The sequence below is a fragment of the Panthera leo genome, chromosome C2 (genome assembly GCF_018350215.1).
Source record: "Panthera leo isolate Ple1 chromosome C2, P.leo_Ple1_pat1.1, whole genome shotgun sequence".
Classification (NCBI taxonomy): domain Eukaryota; kingdom Metazoa; phylum Chordata; class Mammalia; order Carnivora; family Felidae; genus Panthera; species Panthera leo.
The window spans coordinates 7,954,077-7,971,327 of record NC_056687.1 but is presented as its reverse complement, the minus strand read 5'-3'; the positions used below and the strand labels follow the sequence as shown (position 1 = coordinate 7,971,327).

The window sequence follows — 17,251 nt, the reverse complement described above, 5'->3', positions numbered from 1 at the left end:
GAGATGGTCTTCGGATTTCTTAGAACCCTCCCTGGGACAGCAGGTGGCCCCCCGCATTGAGAAGCCCTTGGTGTCAGAGTAGAGCAGAAGCTCTCATTTTCTTAATCTTGGATCTCCTTCGCTAGACTTCATTTCCTAGGGTGAAAACATAACAGTAAGTAATTTTTAGGACAAGGAACAAGAAAAGAGACCCGAAGAAAATAGCTTATTTTCTTTGTCGTCCCTCAAAATGCATAGCAGTACCCTGTGTCCGACAGCCGTCCCCCTGGGGGTCACCTGGCCTCGTAGTTTTACGTGTCCCTGTGTTTCAAGCACTAGATATTTTTTGTGCAGACTCCTTGAGCAAGGTAAGTGGACCATCGGTTTGTGTGTTTGTCTTTCTCGCTGGTGTGCGCGCAGCCTGTGTCCCGCCCGGGTTCCGGTTGCTCCAAGGGAGCGGTGAGCACCAGGGTAGGGTGCTCTTGCACGACTTCCGGTGAGCACCAGGTGTTTGTCGTCATTAATTTGTTTCCACTTTCTTACCCTAAATCTTGTCCAAAGACAAAAAGAGAGCTACGTCGCCAACTAAAACGTTCAGATTTCAGCACACGCGGGATAACCAGGGGCGAGTATGCCTCGCTTTCCGGAAGTTTGCATTGTGCCGCTCGTGTTTGCAAAAAGACCCGTGGTAGCACGGTAACGGCCTTTTTTGTGGGAGCGAGACTCCTCTTCAGATTTCCCGGGTCAGCGAACACCAGGACCCCGGGTGGGGGGGGGGAGGGGGGTCTTCGGCCATTTCGGACGTGGGAAAGTTTTCGGCTGGCGGAAACCTGTGACTGCACACCTAGTGGTCTCTTGACCTGAAGGCGGTTTGTTGTTCGTGGTTTCCCACCTTGAGATGACAAATCGTGGCAGAGTTGCTGGTGACGGATGGAGGAGGTGGGGGTGGGGCCTGGGCAGCTGTGGTTTGGGGGGAGCTTTCCGGGTGACCCTGCACCTGTAGCCCGGCGCCTCTCAGGGCCAGGAGGTGCCTGCGGCTCATCTGACAGAAGTCTGTAGTAAAGAGATTTTAAAGTGTAGGTTTATTATTGAAGCTTTTATACATACAGATGTATAAAATAAATATAAACGAGCAACTAAGATTCATCACTTACATTGCATTGTAAAATGTCACGGACAAGCCTCCAACAGAGTCAGAAATGGTCAGATGCGAGTGTCTCAGACTTCAACAATTTGTGTCTTTCTGGCATCTTCCCTTTTGGAACTGGGTTGATGTGACCTCTCCGCAGCCCTCGGAGGTCCCGTGAGGGTGACACGTGTTAAGGGTCCCAACGGCGGGCCGGGGACGTCGTCCTTCACGCCTTGGCCCCACTTGGTCTTTGTGAAGCGCAGGAGTTCTCCGGGCCACTGGCCCCCTGGTCTGAGCAAACCGACGTTTGGGAAGCCCCATGGTTGTCAGCTCGGAATCGGGTCCAGTCCTTGCTCTTCTCCTGGGCAAGTCGCTTTACCTCTCCGAGCCTCCCTTTCCTCTTCAGTAGAGTGGGAGTAACTGTGGCATCCACTACATGGGGTTCTGCATGGGCTTCGGTGAGCTAATAATGAACGTAAGGATCGTAGCTCGGTACGGGAAGCACTCGAAAAACAGAATCTGTAACTGAATACAGAGCTTGACTCTGCAGCACGAATCAGTCTACTTTTTCTATATGTGAATATAGCAGCCACCCCGGGAACTCAGGTGAGTAGTGTTTTCTGTGGATGATTCAACAGGATTATTTTCCAGTTTGTGTTTATTCCTGGAGTCTGTCACTGGGTTGTAACTCTTCCTTCAGTACTTCGTTTTGCTGCTACTTACGTTTATTTTACGATTCTGAGGTTGTAGGTTTTGTAGTTTGCTTTGAGGTAACGTATGATATTTAAATGTCTCATAAAGGATGGTTTTCAAGTAGAATTTTCCTCTGCAACTTCAAGGAGGCTGCAGGAGTAACTGTGGAAAGGCAGCGTGGTTAGACCTGGTCGTCTTGTGTCCAGCGGCCCCTCTCCGCTCGTCCCTGTCGCCACCCCGAGGCAGACGTGTGGAGTGGTTAGCCTTCAGAGTTAGGGAGGAAACAGGAGCAGTAGACGATCGGTTCCTGGGTTCATAAACTGATAACCGTGGGGAAGCTTTTAGAACTTAACTGGTTATAACCCACATTTTGAAAGCACGAGGGGGCTAGCTACTGCTGGTTTTCTGTTTTTATTTTCTGTTTATTTTGTTGATGTGGTAGGAGACTGTCTACCTCCACCATCTTGGAGTCCCTCAACACGATTCCGTTTTCATTCCCTTCCTTAGAACAAGCCTAAGGACACCATTTTCTTAGGGCAAAAGCCAGTTCATCAGCTTTAGACTATACGTGACTGGCGTTCCCTCACAGGGACGTGTGCACCACACGGGCCTGTGGCTTTGGATAAAGATGAAAGCAATAGATCTGATAATGGGGTCTGAGTGTTCACCGGAGGTAGAGACAACTCTTTGGGGAGCAGCAGTAACCCCCCACCCCATCCCACCCCCAGCTAAAATTCAGGTAACAGACGGCCGTCTACCTGTAAAGCAAACCTCTTGACAGCTCTCGGTCTTGGGCCTGCCCTGTTCGCACGTGGCTGCCCCTTGGGGCCTGGCCTGCAGGGGTGAAGCTCCGACCTCACGCCTCTGGGGCGGCATGGGCAGGGCTGGCCTCCCTCGCCAATCCCAGACTTGCCTGGTGCTTTGCTGTTTGCAGAGTGCGTACCCGGCATTTATCTGCTTCCCACTGCCCTCTGACCCGAGTCCCGAGTCTCTCCGAGGGCTTCCTCCACGTGTGGGGGTGTGGACGCTGGCAACACTGGTCCCCTTCTTCCTGGAGCTGAGAGCTTTTCCGAAGGTGTCCCCTGCCCATCGTGTAGGGGCTGCGAAGATTCAAGCTTGAGGCCTTCCCATGCGCATGATTACCAACCGGCCTTTCTCCCCGGCTCGGCCCTGCCCCTGCGAGTCCTGTCTCGTTGGCCCTAGCAGAGGGTGACCAGGAGCGGCCAGGTACGAGGAGCGAGGCTGCTCTCTCCTTTACTGGTTGGATTAAGACCAGGAGAAATATCCCTCCTACTTCCTACAGAAGGCACCCAAACCAAAGATAGCAGTCAGTTCATCCTGGAGGAGAACATGAACGGGGATCTTGGGGCAACTGATGTGAGGACTCTAGGAGAGGAGTCCCGACACCTGTTGTGTGCAAGGCACTTAGCTGTGTCCGAGGGGTGACACCAACCGGCATGTCACTGTTTGCTTTGGGGAGCGGAAGCAGATAGATGGCGAACGCCTCCCAGGAAGCCGAGTGTATTCTGGTCCAGGTGCTGAGGGAAGTTTCCCTGCGGAATCGAGGCCGAAGCCGATATCTAATGGGCAGATGGGAGTCATGCAAGTGGTGGTGGAAATGTTCCGGAACCTAGGACAAGACGACAGGATGTTCAAGGCCTGGTGTAATGAGAAATCGAGAGGCCTTGCCAGTGTCTGTCGATACACGGATAGGGTCCACGTACTTGGGAAGGAGAGTTGATCGATCTCTGGGATTGGGTGGACAGAGAGAGAGGTGGTGAGGGAGACAAGCCGGGCTTCTTCCAGCTTGTCGACTCGGCGGCTTTGCAGGGGCAGAGTGCTTGCCGGCCGCGGGGCCTGGGGCACTTGAGGGAGAGCAGGCGGGCCGGATGCTCACGTGTTCGGTCACAGGACTCGGCGCGCTGAGGGCCTGCAGGGCATCTGAGGGGAGAAGTCCAGTGGGCGATTTCGTGCCAGAGAACGGATTGAGGGCCTGGGGTGGGAGGTGTGGGTCCTCGTCAGGCAGGTGATGGTGAGTGAGGCGATGGAAGGGGGGTTAAGAGCAGAGCCTGGGCACTTGAACACGAGAAGCCTGTCTGTTCCAAGACTTGTTACCCATCATGCCTTCCATGACCCTGAGGGTGACTCGGGGAGGTGGAGATGGTCTCGTCCCTCAGCACTCGGTGGTCCGGGGACTGGCCACATCAGCCTCAGAATCCGCATTTTACGAGGGTCCTCGGGCGGCAGTAAGCGTGATCGCTCGAGAAGCAGTGGTCAGCGCCTCCCTTTACATTTGAGACAACCGAAGAGTTTAAGCAACTTGGTCAAGATGGCCCGACTGGCCCGCGACTGGCCTCTAGGGCAGCCTGCTGGAAGTTCTCCATGTTGACTTTGACCTTGAGATCCCCAGGACAACCGACCGCTGGCTGCCCCCTCCAGTTGTCGGACCACCAGAAGCAGAGTTCTGGGTGAGACTAATTTAATCTCAATTAATCCAGATTCTCAGCTTAGGGGCTAAAAGAAGCTTAGTTATTTAAGACCGCCTGCATTGTCCCGATGAATCACCGTAGTGCTGAAAAGTTTTTATTCTGACAGGCTTTTCGTGAACTTGGAAATGAACAGATGTATCTGGATTTTTTCATCCAACTGGGCAACCAAAATAGCTTCCAGGAGGCTCTGAAGAATCCAGACGGAGAATGTGCTGCTTCCTTCCCCTCCCCCTCCCCCTCTTCCCTGGGTCATCCTCCCTGCTTCTGGTTTCCAGGGTCCAGCAATCCCTCACCTGGCGGCAGCTCCGGGGTGTTGTGACCCAAAAGCCCGGTAGCCCTTCGCAGCAACTGGTTGTCCCGTGTGGCGTTCGGTCCCCGTCCGAGCCCACAACTCCAGGCACCATACGTTATCCTTCATCCAGACCTTGCCACGTGAGAGGGACCCTGGGCCGTAGCTCTGGACCAAGAGGTAGGGAGGCTCTCTAGGATTCTCTGAACAAAGGTAAAAAAAATAGGCTCGGGATGGAAGAGAAAATAGATGTGTCATGTGCCAGCGATCGCCAGGGAAGCCTCACATTTTTTTTTTTCTTTTTTGTCTCCCTGAAATGTTTCCGCTTGCTTTCTTGCTACTGTTACCTGCGTTTCCCAATCCGTGGCTGGCATCAGGCCCTTGGCACGCCTTCCACGGTGGTGGGTCCTTCAGGGACGGGAGAGCTCTAGAAAGGCAGGGCTGACTGGCCTCTGCTTCCTGCCGTTGCCACAGACTAAGTATCAGCACATCACAGCCAGTCTGTGTTCCCATGGCCCATCCAGGTAAGAGTGGTTTGTACCTTTTAACCGGTTGGAAAACGTCAGGCGGATACTTCACGATGTGAAAATTGCGTGAAATTTAAACTTCAGAATTTGGAATACCATCAGATTATTCTTTTTTTTAATTTGCGTTTTTCTCTGGGGTTGCTTTCATGCTACGGTGGCAGAGTTGAGGAACTGCCACAGAGAGCGTGTGGCACGGTCGTTTTCCTGCCTGGGGGATCGCAAAGAGCTGGGACACAGCTATAACCCGTTGGGCTTCTGAGTGCCGCGCGTGTGGCCGTGCCTCAACATTTTGTTTTTTTCTCACCAGTGTTTCCCATCGTGTCAAAACAAGGAAGGAGGAAAGGAAACTTCCGATACCTCCATGCCTCTCAGGCGTGGTGGAGGGTGGATTGTTTCGTTACTGATAAAGTGCCTTGATGTGGTTGGTGGCTGTCCTAAAGAATGCTGTAGATGCTGGTGTGACGCCTCTGAACCGAAATATCTAACTCACGAGAAAGCAGTGGCCAGAAAAATGGGAAAATTTAAAATTGAGCATCTAATCACAGAATTTCTTCTCACATACACACACACACACACACACACACACACACACACACGATAGTGTTGCTACAACCAGCGTTTCTGATTGGCTCGTTCGTTCGCCAAGCAGGGGAAACCACAGACCCGCAGTGGGTCAGTGAAACCATGTTTTGATGCAGTGGCTGGAGAACTGTGCCCAGGGAAAGTGAATTCGTGTAGGACTGTTAGCCTTTCTCTGACGACGGCCTCTCCAAGGGTTGAGGATATTGTGGGCGATGTCAACAGTCCGTTAAAAAGCCGGGCAAGTGATTTTGAGTGGCTTTCCCTGACTCTTGTTACAGGGGTTGACCTGTGGCACCAGCAGGGCTCGGTGGTTTGACGAGTCTGTGCCGAGTGACGAGTTACTCAAGACTTCAGCTCCGTCGACAACCTGGGTGGAACATCTGCGGGCAAAAACGTTCTCCAAGTGGAGGAAACGGGTTCCATACAACCTGAGGTTGACTCAAGATGCGTCGCAATCGACGGTGGAAAAAAATACGTGTGGAATAGAAAAGGCTTCCAAAGCTTGTGATGATACCAGATTTTAGAGCCTCTGGCTATTTACTGTATCGCTTAAATCAGCAGGTGTTTTGCGGAGAACATTCGAGTCCAGCGTTCTCGAACCCAGTATTGTCAACACTGGGCTGCGTTCTCTCTTGTGGACTGAACCATCCCCGGGTCCGTGGAGTTTTATCCGCAGGAGGAGCGTGATATCCGGACATGGGCTGCCCCACGACAGTTCGCTGGTGTCGTAGTTTTTTTTCAGGTGAGGTTTTATTTCAGTCTCTGAGCTGAGGACCAAGAAGATTGAACTTTCTCTGAATGAGAAGCACGGCCCTCAGCCACCACTCCCCAACCCCGAAGAGCTTTGGAAATTAGCTTTGGCTGCAGACTTGGCCCTCTTCACTGATGCCGTCTAAAATCACAAAGCAGAGCAGTGTTTCCTACGCGGGATTCAGACCATGGTAGAGTCCTCGCCACAGGAGCTAATGTCAGAATAACGTCACGCTGCTTCACTGCACTTGCCGTGTTGTCAGGAGTGAACACCGAAAGCGAGGGCTCCGTTCCACACGCGTTTGCAGCAGGTATAGGACCTCCCACCGCAGTTCGAGCAGGTGCTCTTGTAGATGTGAATGCGAACCCACAAGAAATTCCCATGTTGCGAAATCCACCCAGCCTCCATGGCGGAACTCCGGCCTGACCCTTCAGTTGAAGCGATTCATCTGCCCAAAGGTAAATAAGCCTCGAGAGAAAAATCTAGCAGAATTCCACAAATGCCTTTCAGGTGGTCCGTGTGCTTGGCTAAAAATCCCGTGCTTACGGCCTGGTACGGATGTTGTGAGGCACCTGTCCACGTGAAGACGGTCTCCGCGATGAGATCTGTGAAGTCTTATCACAGGTCAGCATTAACAGATACACGCGGGCAGCCGATGGTGACGAGAGGCAACTCTAGCTTTGCGCCTCAATTCAGTGAAATGTTAAGCCCCCGCTAAAAAGAATGAAAATTGCACTCATTAGCGGACCTCAAGAAACGTGCTCGATAATTATATTTGGGTTTCACCAATTAAATTTTTTTTCTTTTGTGATGTAGATCCACAATATCCTAGATTGTTGGCTTTTGACCCAGAAAACCTCAAAGTATTTTACATCTGGCCTCTTCAGGAAAAATTCTGCCCCTCCCTTCAATCGATGGAGCAAAAGAGTTGAGGGCTGGGCGGGGGTTCGGCCTCCCCTGTCAGTGCGGCGGAAGGGCAAGTTTGGGGCAGGGATCCACGACCCTCTGGCCCTGCTCCCGGGGACTTACCTCTGCTCCTCAGGGAGTCTCCGAGCCGGGAGGAGGACGCCACCTCCGTGCCTCCGTCTGTTGGTACGGGAGCAAGTTCTGACGCGGGAACCACCTACAGGACAGCCGCGTGTCCAGCAGCGAGGAAGGCCAGCCCGACGACCAGCCTGCGGCTCCCAGTTTGTGTGCTGGCACCGTCTGCCCTCGGCTCGCGTTGCCGTCAGTTTGCCTGCACAAGGGCAGTGGAGGCGTTTAATTTCTCCTCCCGATACCAACCGATGCTCTGACCCCCTGCACGCACCGGCCGGGTGTCCCAAGAATTCAGTTGTGACGCTGCCTACCTGGAGTTAGCGCGGGATCCCACCGGGCAGGGGGCTCAGCCCCACAGGACAGCCCCCGCTTCAGACGCCAGTCGCGAGTCCCGAGCCAGCTTCTGAGCGACTAGCTGTGAAGCAGTTCCCGCGATCTCCTCTGGTTCAGTGATTTGCTAGAACAGTGCACAGCACTCAAGAGGGCGCGTTATTTATTGGCTATTATGCAGGACACGAACGAATAGCCAGATGAAGAGCGTGGGATCCAGAGGGGTCACGAGTGCGGGAGCTTCTGTCGCGTGCAGTTGGGGGACGCCAGCCTCCTGGCACATGGATGTTCACCAGCTCAGAGGCTCTAAATCCTCTCGTCCGGGGGCGGGGAACAGGGGGAGGGGGTGGGTCTCAGGGAGGATTCATCACATCAGTTTGCGGCCTTCCTCCCCTGGAGGTTAGGGGGTGAGCTGAAAGTAAGATCTAGGCTTCTAGTCAAAGCCTGGTCTCTCTCTAGAAAGACCAGCCCCCATCCTGAAGCTGTCCAGGGCCCCCCAAGGGTCATCATGTTAGGACCAGAGATGCTCCTGTCACTCAAGGAGTGACAAGGGACTTAGGGTTTCTGGGTCAGACACCGGCGACAGAGACCAAGCCTCTTTCTGTGATACCACAACAGTCCCTGTTCAGAAGCAACAAAAGCTCTGGGCACGTCGCATTTAATGCACACAACCTCCCAGCGAGGGGGGATGGGTCCTGTCTTGACCTTCATTTCCCAGATGGAGGAGATTGAAGCCCCAAGGAGAGAGTGTCCGTGAGTGGCAGCGATGAGGCCAGCCCCCCAGCCCAGGCAAGCAGACTCCAGAAACTGCTCTTAACGCCTCTGCAAACTCCTTTATAGGGACTGCTCAGAACGGATGCCCCGCGCGGGAGACCTTTCTCTGTCCCTAGCACAGTCAGTGGTGAGCAAATCGGCTTTGGAGTCAGGCTGGTTGGAATCCCAGGTCTGCCCTGTACTGGTTGTGTGTCCTCAGGCAAGTTGCTTGGCCTCTCTGAGCCCTAGTCTCCCTCAACTTTAAAACGGGGACGGGGACACCTGCCTCGGAGCGTCCTCAGCGTGAGATGTGAGGACCTACCGAGGGGTGGGGAGGGAGTCTGAGGCGCTCTGCTGTGTGTTCAGCGCTAAGCCCCATCCTGCTCTCCCCTGGGACAGGAGTGGTGGGACCCCCAGACAGTGTCCCTGGTTTACGGGCGTTGCTGGCAAGGTCAGAGGGAAGAGGCGGGGGAGTGATTCGAGGACTGTAAAGACCCCTGAATTACCAGGCGGTGTTTCACTGATCTTCTCTGGGAGCCCGGGGTGGCATCCCCATTGTGAGCCTCTGGAGAAGCCCTTTTCTTGGGGCCGGAAGCAGTCAACGGGAGCGTTTTCCGTCGGCGGGCAACACGCCCGTTCTGTGCCAGTCTCCCCCCCCCCCCCCCCCCCAGTCTTGGCCTGGCCTGACACCATCCTGGGGGGGGGGGGTCCCACCGTTAACGTGTCCGTTACGTGCCAGTCTGGGCCGGACACCGCACGCCTTCCTCGTCCCGGACCGGCCAGGGTACTCGACCTCCCTGGGTCTCTGCCCCCTCGTCTTTCAAATGGGCACAAGGGGCGCCTGGGTGGCCGAGTCCGTTGAGCGTCCGACTTCGGCTCAGGTCATGATCTCACGGTTCGTGGGTTCCAGCCCCGCGTCGGGCTCTGTGCTGATAGCTCGGAGCCGGGAGCCTGCTTTGTAGTCTGGGTCTCGCTCTTTCTCTGCCCCTCCCCTGCTCACGCTGTGTCTCTCTCTCAAAAATAAATACAACTTTTTCTATTAAAAAAAAAAAAAAAAGCGAGGATGAGAATATTGCCTACCCTGTGGGTTCCCAGGGATGAAATGAGCGGATACACCCAAAACTCTTAGAACAGCGTGTCGCTTGGAGCCTCGCTGAGCACCCCGCCCAAGGACACGGTTTGTAGACTGAAGTCTACTCACCTTTCCCCCAAACTGCCTCCTGGAGCCGCCTCCCACTGCTCATGCCCCGCCCACCCTTCCCTGACAGTTGTCACTTACTGACGTTGGCCTGTTCTATTTAAAACCCTACCCCTGCCACTGCCCGGACATCATTGGAGGTTCTGGAAAATTCATCCAAGACCTGACCCCCACCCACAGCCTCCTGCCTTCCTGATCCCGAGCCTCTCAAATGTGCCTGCTTCAGCCTCCGCCTGTGATGCGCTTCTGGTCCTCGCTGGTGTCCCCCCACCCCCCCCCCCCCGGTCCAGGACCCTTGGGTGGCACCTGCGTGTGCCCCCTCAGCGCCCCAGTACCTGTGTCAGAGTTAACGTCTGCCCCCACCCCCCACCTCCTCCCCCCTCTGCTCTCTCCAAAGCTTGATGTAAAGTAGGTGTGAGATGCCTGTCCTGTTGCATCTGGGAATCCGGCCAGACCAGTAAGGTCTCTCCCCAAAAAGCTCTTTGAAAGTGGTTTTTGCTAATCAGGCTGGAAGTGAATCCCTCCAGCAGGGAATCTGCTAGGGGATCAAGGATGGAGACGCTGTTTCCCTCTGGTACCTGGCGGAACATTCTCAGGCTGGAGAGAGGCACCAGCTACCCCAGCCGGTCCCGTGGGCCATTGAGGCGGGGGCGGGTGGGGGGAGCCTGGCAAAGGCAGGGTGCCAGCCGCCGCGGGGTCAGCGTGGACGGGCGAGGGGCTGTGGCCTGAAGGGGGCCACGGCCCAGGACTGGGAAAGTGGGTGAAGGAGAACCGGGAAATCGGGGAGAACCGCACCAAGAGAATGTTGCTTTTTGGACCCAAAGCCGATTTTTAAGAAATGGCCACGTGCCAGCATGTCACGGCGGCAGCTTAGGGGTTCGTAAAGATGAAAAGCAACGCCCTTCCAGGTTAAATATACAAACCTGGGTTGGGGAGGTGACAGCAAGGGTCAGCATATGGTCAAAGGAAACTTCAGGGGCTTAAAACCACCTCCGGGACCTTGACCGACTCAGTCTTTCTAGAAGGACTGCAGGGGACCAGCCGGCTGCCCATGTGAGATGCTTCCAGTGAGTCTGTCTTTGCCCCTTCCTTACCTTGGACTGTCTACCCTGAGGAAGGATTTGTTCTTGCATGACCAAATTCTCCCAAACCACACCAGCCCGCGAATAAAGCACGGTTTTGGTGACAAAACGGAATTTCTCTAGTCCCCCTACCCTACCCACCTTACGACCCCCCCCCCCTCCCCCCGTTCTCCCCAAGACTGGTGGGCGGAGTTAAGTTCTCTTTGCTGCAGCTGGAAGGGCCCTGTCTCCAGGCCTCCCGGTCGGCTCTCCTGCAGGACCTGCTGGTCTGTCCCCCTCCCCGGCCTGGGCCTCAACCCTGCAGAGGCAAGAAAGTGGAGGAGCCCAGGACCCCGACACTTCCCCAGGCTGCTGCCGGAAAGCTCTGGGCGCGCAGCCCGTGCAGGACTCCTCCTGGACGATTCCGCCCGTTTGCTGTCCTCCCACCTGGCTTCGGGGCCTCGCTCTGTCCTCGGGAGGAATGGTTTCCTCCTTCCCTTTCGTACAACACCTGGCAGGTGCCCTGGCCGGCCGACGGGACAGTGGCGATCCTGGGGCTTCGGGCACCGGCCGCATGCAGCACAGCTGGGGGTGTGTGTCCGCATCAGCGTTCGATTCGTGCTGTCTTTGGTATTTTCTAGAATGATGTCTGCTCTGACAAAATTCAGACTGTAAAGCAGTTCCTGACTGTGCTGAGGACAAACAGGCAAACTTTGGGAAGACAAACTTCCCAAACCAGAAGTGTTCAGACTTTATGCGTCCCTGCGATAATCTGCTGACATCACCTCGACTTTATAATCTTGTCTTCGCTGAAGATGTGACATTTCACCCCACGTTACTTCAGTAAGCATCTTCTTTTTTTAACGGCAGTTTCTTGCTTAAACAATGTAATTATCACACCGAACAAAATGAACAGTTCCTGTCGACAGGTCCAAAGTCAAAGTTTCCCCACCGTCCCCAATATAACATTTTAGTGCTGGTCTGTTCAAAGTAGGATCCCATTAGGGCCCAGACGTTGCGTTTCATTCCGTTACTTAAGTCCCCTTAAATCTAGAACCGTCTATACTCTGTATTTGGGGCAATAGAAAAGTTCTCCCCACTCTACTATCGTTTAATGGTTTCTTTCTTTTTTTTTTTTTTTCCATTTAAATCTTCGATCCGTTTGGAGTTGCTCTTATTGTGTGTTCGGTGAGGCACAGATTCAACTGTATTGTTTTCCCAGGCGGCTACCCTGGTGTCCCAACACCATTCATTAAAAAGCCCATCTTTCGCCATCCGTTAAAGATCCCGCATTTGTCATCTGTCGTACGGTGACACCCAGTTCCTAGGATCTTCCAGACGCTGGTTTGTAAGTCCGTCCACCTGCCACAACCCCGCTGTCTTCATGTTGAGGCTGCGTGACATCTGGCAGCCCCACCCTCTTCCCTTCAGGTCGCCCTTCCTGGCTCATTCTCCGCCACGTGAGTTGTTGAATAACTAATTTCAGAAGAAAATGCTGTACGTCATGAGCTGGGGAGATTGGACTTCTTTTGATGTGAAATTAGCATTGTATCCACGAACATGGTATGTCTTTTCATTTGTGAACCTCACTTTCCGTGTCTTTCAGGAGTCTTTTAAAGTTCTTTGCATAAAAGCTTTCCACGTTGCATGTTATTTTTACACCGAGGTGGTTTTTCTTTGTTTCTGCTCAGTGGGGTTTTTCTCTTCCGCATATCTTCTAGCCGGTTGTTTTATGAACGCATGAAGGCCATTGGCTTGTTAAAACATATTGATTTAGATAGATAGCACGAGCAGGGGAGGGGTAGGGAGAGAGGGAGACAGAATCCCAAGCAGGCTCCCGGCTGTCAGTGTCTCACCGACTGTGAGATCGTGACCTGAGCCAAAACCCAGAGTCAGCCGGTTAACCAGCTGAGCCACTCTGGCGTCCCAAGGCCGTTGGCTTTTACATTAGTTTTAGATCCCGCCGTCTCACAAAATTCTCTCATTGTGTCTTAATGGTTTTGTCCGTGGGATCTTCGCGTTTTTCCAGAATGCGGCGATGCCACCTGCAGATAGGGACATTTTGTACCCGCCCGCCGGTGCTTATCTGTTTGTCGTTCGCCCGCGTCTAACGATACTGTGCAGTGCAGTTGTGGAGACAGCGGAGACGTAGCGGTATCTTTCTTATTCCTCACTTCAGTGAGAATGCATCCGGGGTTTCCCCCGAGAAGAAAATGTCCCGTCTTTGTCTAGTCACCGTTTTTGCCTTCAGCTTTGCTTTGTAATTAGTACAGCCACGGCGGTCCTCTTTTGATTAGTATTTGCGCAGCGTAACCTTTGCCACCCTTTTACTCGTAGCCTTTTTATATCCTTATGTTTTTGATGTGTCTTTGCAAAAACAGTGTCTCGTATATATCATGGATGTGTTCTTGATCCAGTCTGCAAGTCTTTTTGTTTTCAACCGGACCTTCTGTCCACTTAGATTTAATATAAGTACTGATATATTTGGAATTATCTATCATTTGGGATTGCACCGTATATCTCCTCTTTCTCCCCCCGCCCCTCCTTGTGTCTATTCCTGTGCATTTTCTTCTTCTTTTGGATTGATTGTATATTTTGCAATTCTATTTTCAATTGTATTTTTCCATTTCAGTTTTTCAATTCCCCCACTAGTCTGTAAGTTATACAGTGTTCTACTCTATCTTTAGTGGTTACTATAGAGATTTAAAGTGTGACGTTTGTTTATCAAAGACTAATGTTACTTAAGCGTGTCTCCCCTTTTCCTAGACATTGCAGGGGCTTCAGAATATTTTAAACTGTAAACACTCCTCAATTTACATGCTGTTACCATATTTTAATTCTGGATAATTTTAGCCCACAATAGACTTATGCTTGCTTTTTATACAGTCAGCACTCAGTAGGGTTTACCCAAATTCAGATTTACCCTCTTTCTTACTCCTTATTTCTTCCTGCATCCCTGAACTTCTGATTAGGACTATTTTCATTCTGCGTGCAGAACACCTTTTAGTTTCTTCTTTATTGCAGCAGTAAATTATTTTGCTTTTTGATATTTGGAAACAAGTCTTACCTTCATTCTTGAAAGATACTAGTTTCCACTTCTAATTTTTAAATACCGTGAGGATTTTTTTTTTTTAATTTTTTTCAACGTTTTTTATTTATTTTTGGGACAGAGAGAGACAGACAGAGCATGAACGGGGGAGGGGCAGAGAGAGGGAGACACAGAATCGGAAACAGGCTCCAGGCTCTGAGCCATCAGCCCAGAGCCCGACGCGGGGCTCGAACTCACGGACCGCGAGATCGTGACCTGGCTGAAGTCGGACGCTTAACCGACTGCGCCACCCAGGCGCCCCAATACCGTGAGGATTTTTAAGAAGTTATGAACGTAGGACAGGGAGTTCCCAGATACTTTTCATCCTGTGTCTTCAACATTGAAAGTACTATGTGGTCATTAATACAGTCATGAAACTGGGAAACTAGCTGACACTGTTATCAGCTAATCTACAGATCTCTTCAAACTTCACCTGGTTTCTGGACCAGGTCCCACCCAGGGCCACACGCCGCCTTGATTTGTCACATATCTCTAGTCTCCTCCTGAGACATCTCTTTGGTCTTGTGTTTCCCCCCTCCATGACCTTGGCATTTTTGAAGAGCTCTGACTAGTTATTTTGTAGAATTTTTCTCAGTTTTGGCTCATGAGATGCTTCTTGTGATTAAATCATGACTGCACGTTTCGGGCAAGAACACCAGGAAATGATGACGTGCTGTTTTCAGTAATTCATATCAGGAGGCGTATGCTTTTCTTATATCTCAGTACTGGTGATGCTTTGATCGCTTCGTTAAAGTGGTATTTTTCCATTTTCTCCATTGTAAACTTACTAATTTTCCCTTTGTAAGTAGCAGGCATTTTGTGGGAGACGCTCTGAGACCATGCATATTTGGTATTTAATGCTACGTAACGTATATGACAAATTCCCTCCCCACTCCCAAATTAGTGGCTTTAAATTATTCTTGGTTTCCTTGGGCCAGGAGTTGGGAGCAGCTCCACTGGATGACCTCGGGGTGGGGTCGCTCAAGTGGAGGCGACAGTCATCTGAAGGTTTGACTGGGGCTGGAGGGTCCCTGCCAAGGCAGCTCCCTTATGGGCTCTTGTCTGGAGGCCTCGGCCGTCCACTGACTGTGGGCAGAAGGCTCCATTCCTCCCCACGTGGACCTCTCCAGAGGGCTCCTGCAGTGGCCTCATGACATAGGACCTCACTTCAGCCACATGAGGAGCACAAGGCAGAAGCCACAAATGTCTGTGGCTTGTCCTGACAACGTGCCACATCTACAGTATCTTCCTGGGCCACCGGGTCGGCCGTATTCAGTGTGGGAGGGGACTGCAAAGCAGCATGAGGACCAGGACTCGGGGATCCTTGGTGGCCATGTCCACAGCTGTTGGTTCTTCTGGGCTCCTGGCACCGCTTTCTCCGTCGTCCTTCCTTTTCCGTGAAAGACCACTGACGTTCACTGCAGAATTGTTTTCCCAGCCGTGCGTCAGTCAGGGTCCCATCAGAAGATGGAACCCAGGGGCCCCTGGGGGGCTCCGTCGGTTGAGCGTCCAGCTTCGGCTCGGGTCACGATCTCGCGGTTTGTGAGTTCGAGCCCCGGGTGGGGCTCTGTGCTGACAGCTCAGAGCCTGGAGCCCGCTTTGGATTCCGTGTCTCCCTCTCTCTCTGCCCCTCCCCTGCTCACCCTCTGTCTCTCTCAAAAATAAACATTAAAAAAAATTAAAAAGAATTATTAACCAGAGTAATGGGTGATTGGCTAGTGAGAGAACTCTAAGAGCCGGAAGAGTATAGGGTATAGGCAGCGGTCTCTGCACCTGGGACTGCGAGAGACCCCCTCCCAGAGCTAACCTCCAGACCTCCCGGAGGGGGCGCGGTCGTGACTCTGCTCCACAGACCGAGGTGGGGCTCTGCTCCGTTGGCCGAGGTGCTTCACCAGAAGGGCTCGCGTGAGATCCACCCTCTGCGGTGGGAAGCTGGCTGGAGGCAGGCATCGCATCTCAGAACCCTCGAGGCTGCTCCAGGAGGTGCCCCACGAGCCCCGCAAGAGGAGGAGCCTGGCTGGCCACTCTCTTCCCTGACACTGCTTGAGGGAAGGCGAGTGACGGGCTCCCCTGTGAGCCACCCAGGGCAGGGGGTGCCACCCTGCAAGCTGCTGGGTGTACCCGAGAAGGCTTCCGGGGAGGGGTGCTTAGCCAACAGCACTGACTAGTACCAAAGGGGCCAAATTATCATTTCTAAAAGATGTTTTATGTGTACATTTGAAAGAGAGAGAGGCCGTGCATGAGAAGGGGAGGGGCAGAGAGAGGACAGAATCCGAAGCGGGCTCCAGGCTCTGAGCTGTCGGCACAGAGCCCGACGTGGGGCTCGAACGCACAAGCCGTGAGATCACACCCCGAGCCAAAGTTGGACGCTTAACTGACTGAGCCACCCAGGCGCCCCCAAAGGAGCCAAATTATTAACATGGGGTCAAGTACTTAGTTTCATAAAGAAGGAAAAGAAAGATTCTTAGTTTTAGTCTAACCACCTGCGTATTTGCGAAATTCCCAAAGTGGCAGCTGCATTCAGCGTAGACTCTCGTTGGTGGACGTATTTCAAGTGTGCGCTTTGATCAGCATTGGTGCACGGACACACGTGAGTGGCCATCACCATCAGGATAGGAGAGGCAGCACCTGAGAGAGTAGCCACGAAACGCAGGAGGAAGACGAACAGTAGGGCACAGGGTGAGTGGCGGTGGGGAACTTGCTTCAGGTGTCAGGACGTTCTATAAAGCCACTGCGATAAAACCACGTGGTGGTGGTCGTCTAGGAGCAGACAAGTAGATCCCGGGAAGGACAGACAAGCTGGAAGTACGGCCCTCCATCCACAAAGAGGGAAGTAATACCTCGTAGTGCCAAAGTTCCGTTGAGTGAGCAAAGGTCCTGACACGGTGGACACTGGGTGTTCTCCGTCTGATGGGGCCGGTGCGCATAAATAATCGTCGTAACACAGGATCAGCGTGATTCAAAGTTTTACAGGTTCAGAAGAGGAATAGACCAACAGAGGAGGTAACACCTGAGAAGTATCTTCAACAATACATGAGTCTGAGGAATGGGAATGGGCATCGGGGAGTTGGCATTCTCAGCAGAAGGAGCTGCGTAGGTAAAGGCAGAGAGATGTGAGTGCCACGGTGTTTTGACGGAGGTAGAATAATGCCCCCCCCCCAACCCAGCCAAAGACGTCTGTGTTCTAGTCCCCAGAACCTTTGATATGTTAAGTTACGTGCCAACGAAGAATTAAGGTAGCATATGAAATTTAAGGTTGATCAGATGACCTTGAGATGCGGAGTTTTTCAGGTTATCTGGATGGGCTCGACATAATCATAAAAGTTCCTGTAAGTGGAGGAGGA

General features: G+C 52.7%; 1 protein-coding gene across 1 annotated transcript; it reads left to right on the top strand.

Annotated features, from left to right (window-relative positions):
- The first annotated feature begins 3,921 nt into the window (after positions 1 to 3,921).
- LOC122198375 lies at positions 3,922 to 8,125 on the top strand. Its single transcript, XM_042902987.1, has 4 exons — positions 3,922 to 4,047; positions 4,162 to 4,269; positions 6,661 to 6,897; positions 7,256 to 8,125. The coding sequence occupies exons 1-4, from the start codon at positions 3,922 to 3,924 to the stop codon at positions 7,796 to 7,798; spliced, it is 1,014 nt and encodes a 337-aa protein (XP_042758921.1). The 3' UTR covers positions 7,799 to 8,125.
- The last annotated feature ends 9,126 nt before the right edge of the window (positions 8,126 to 17,251 follow it).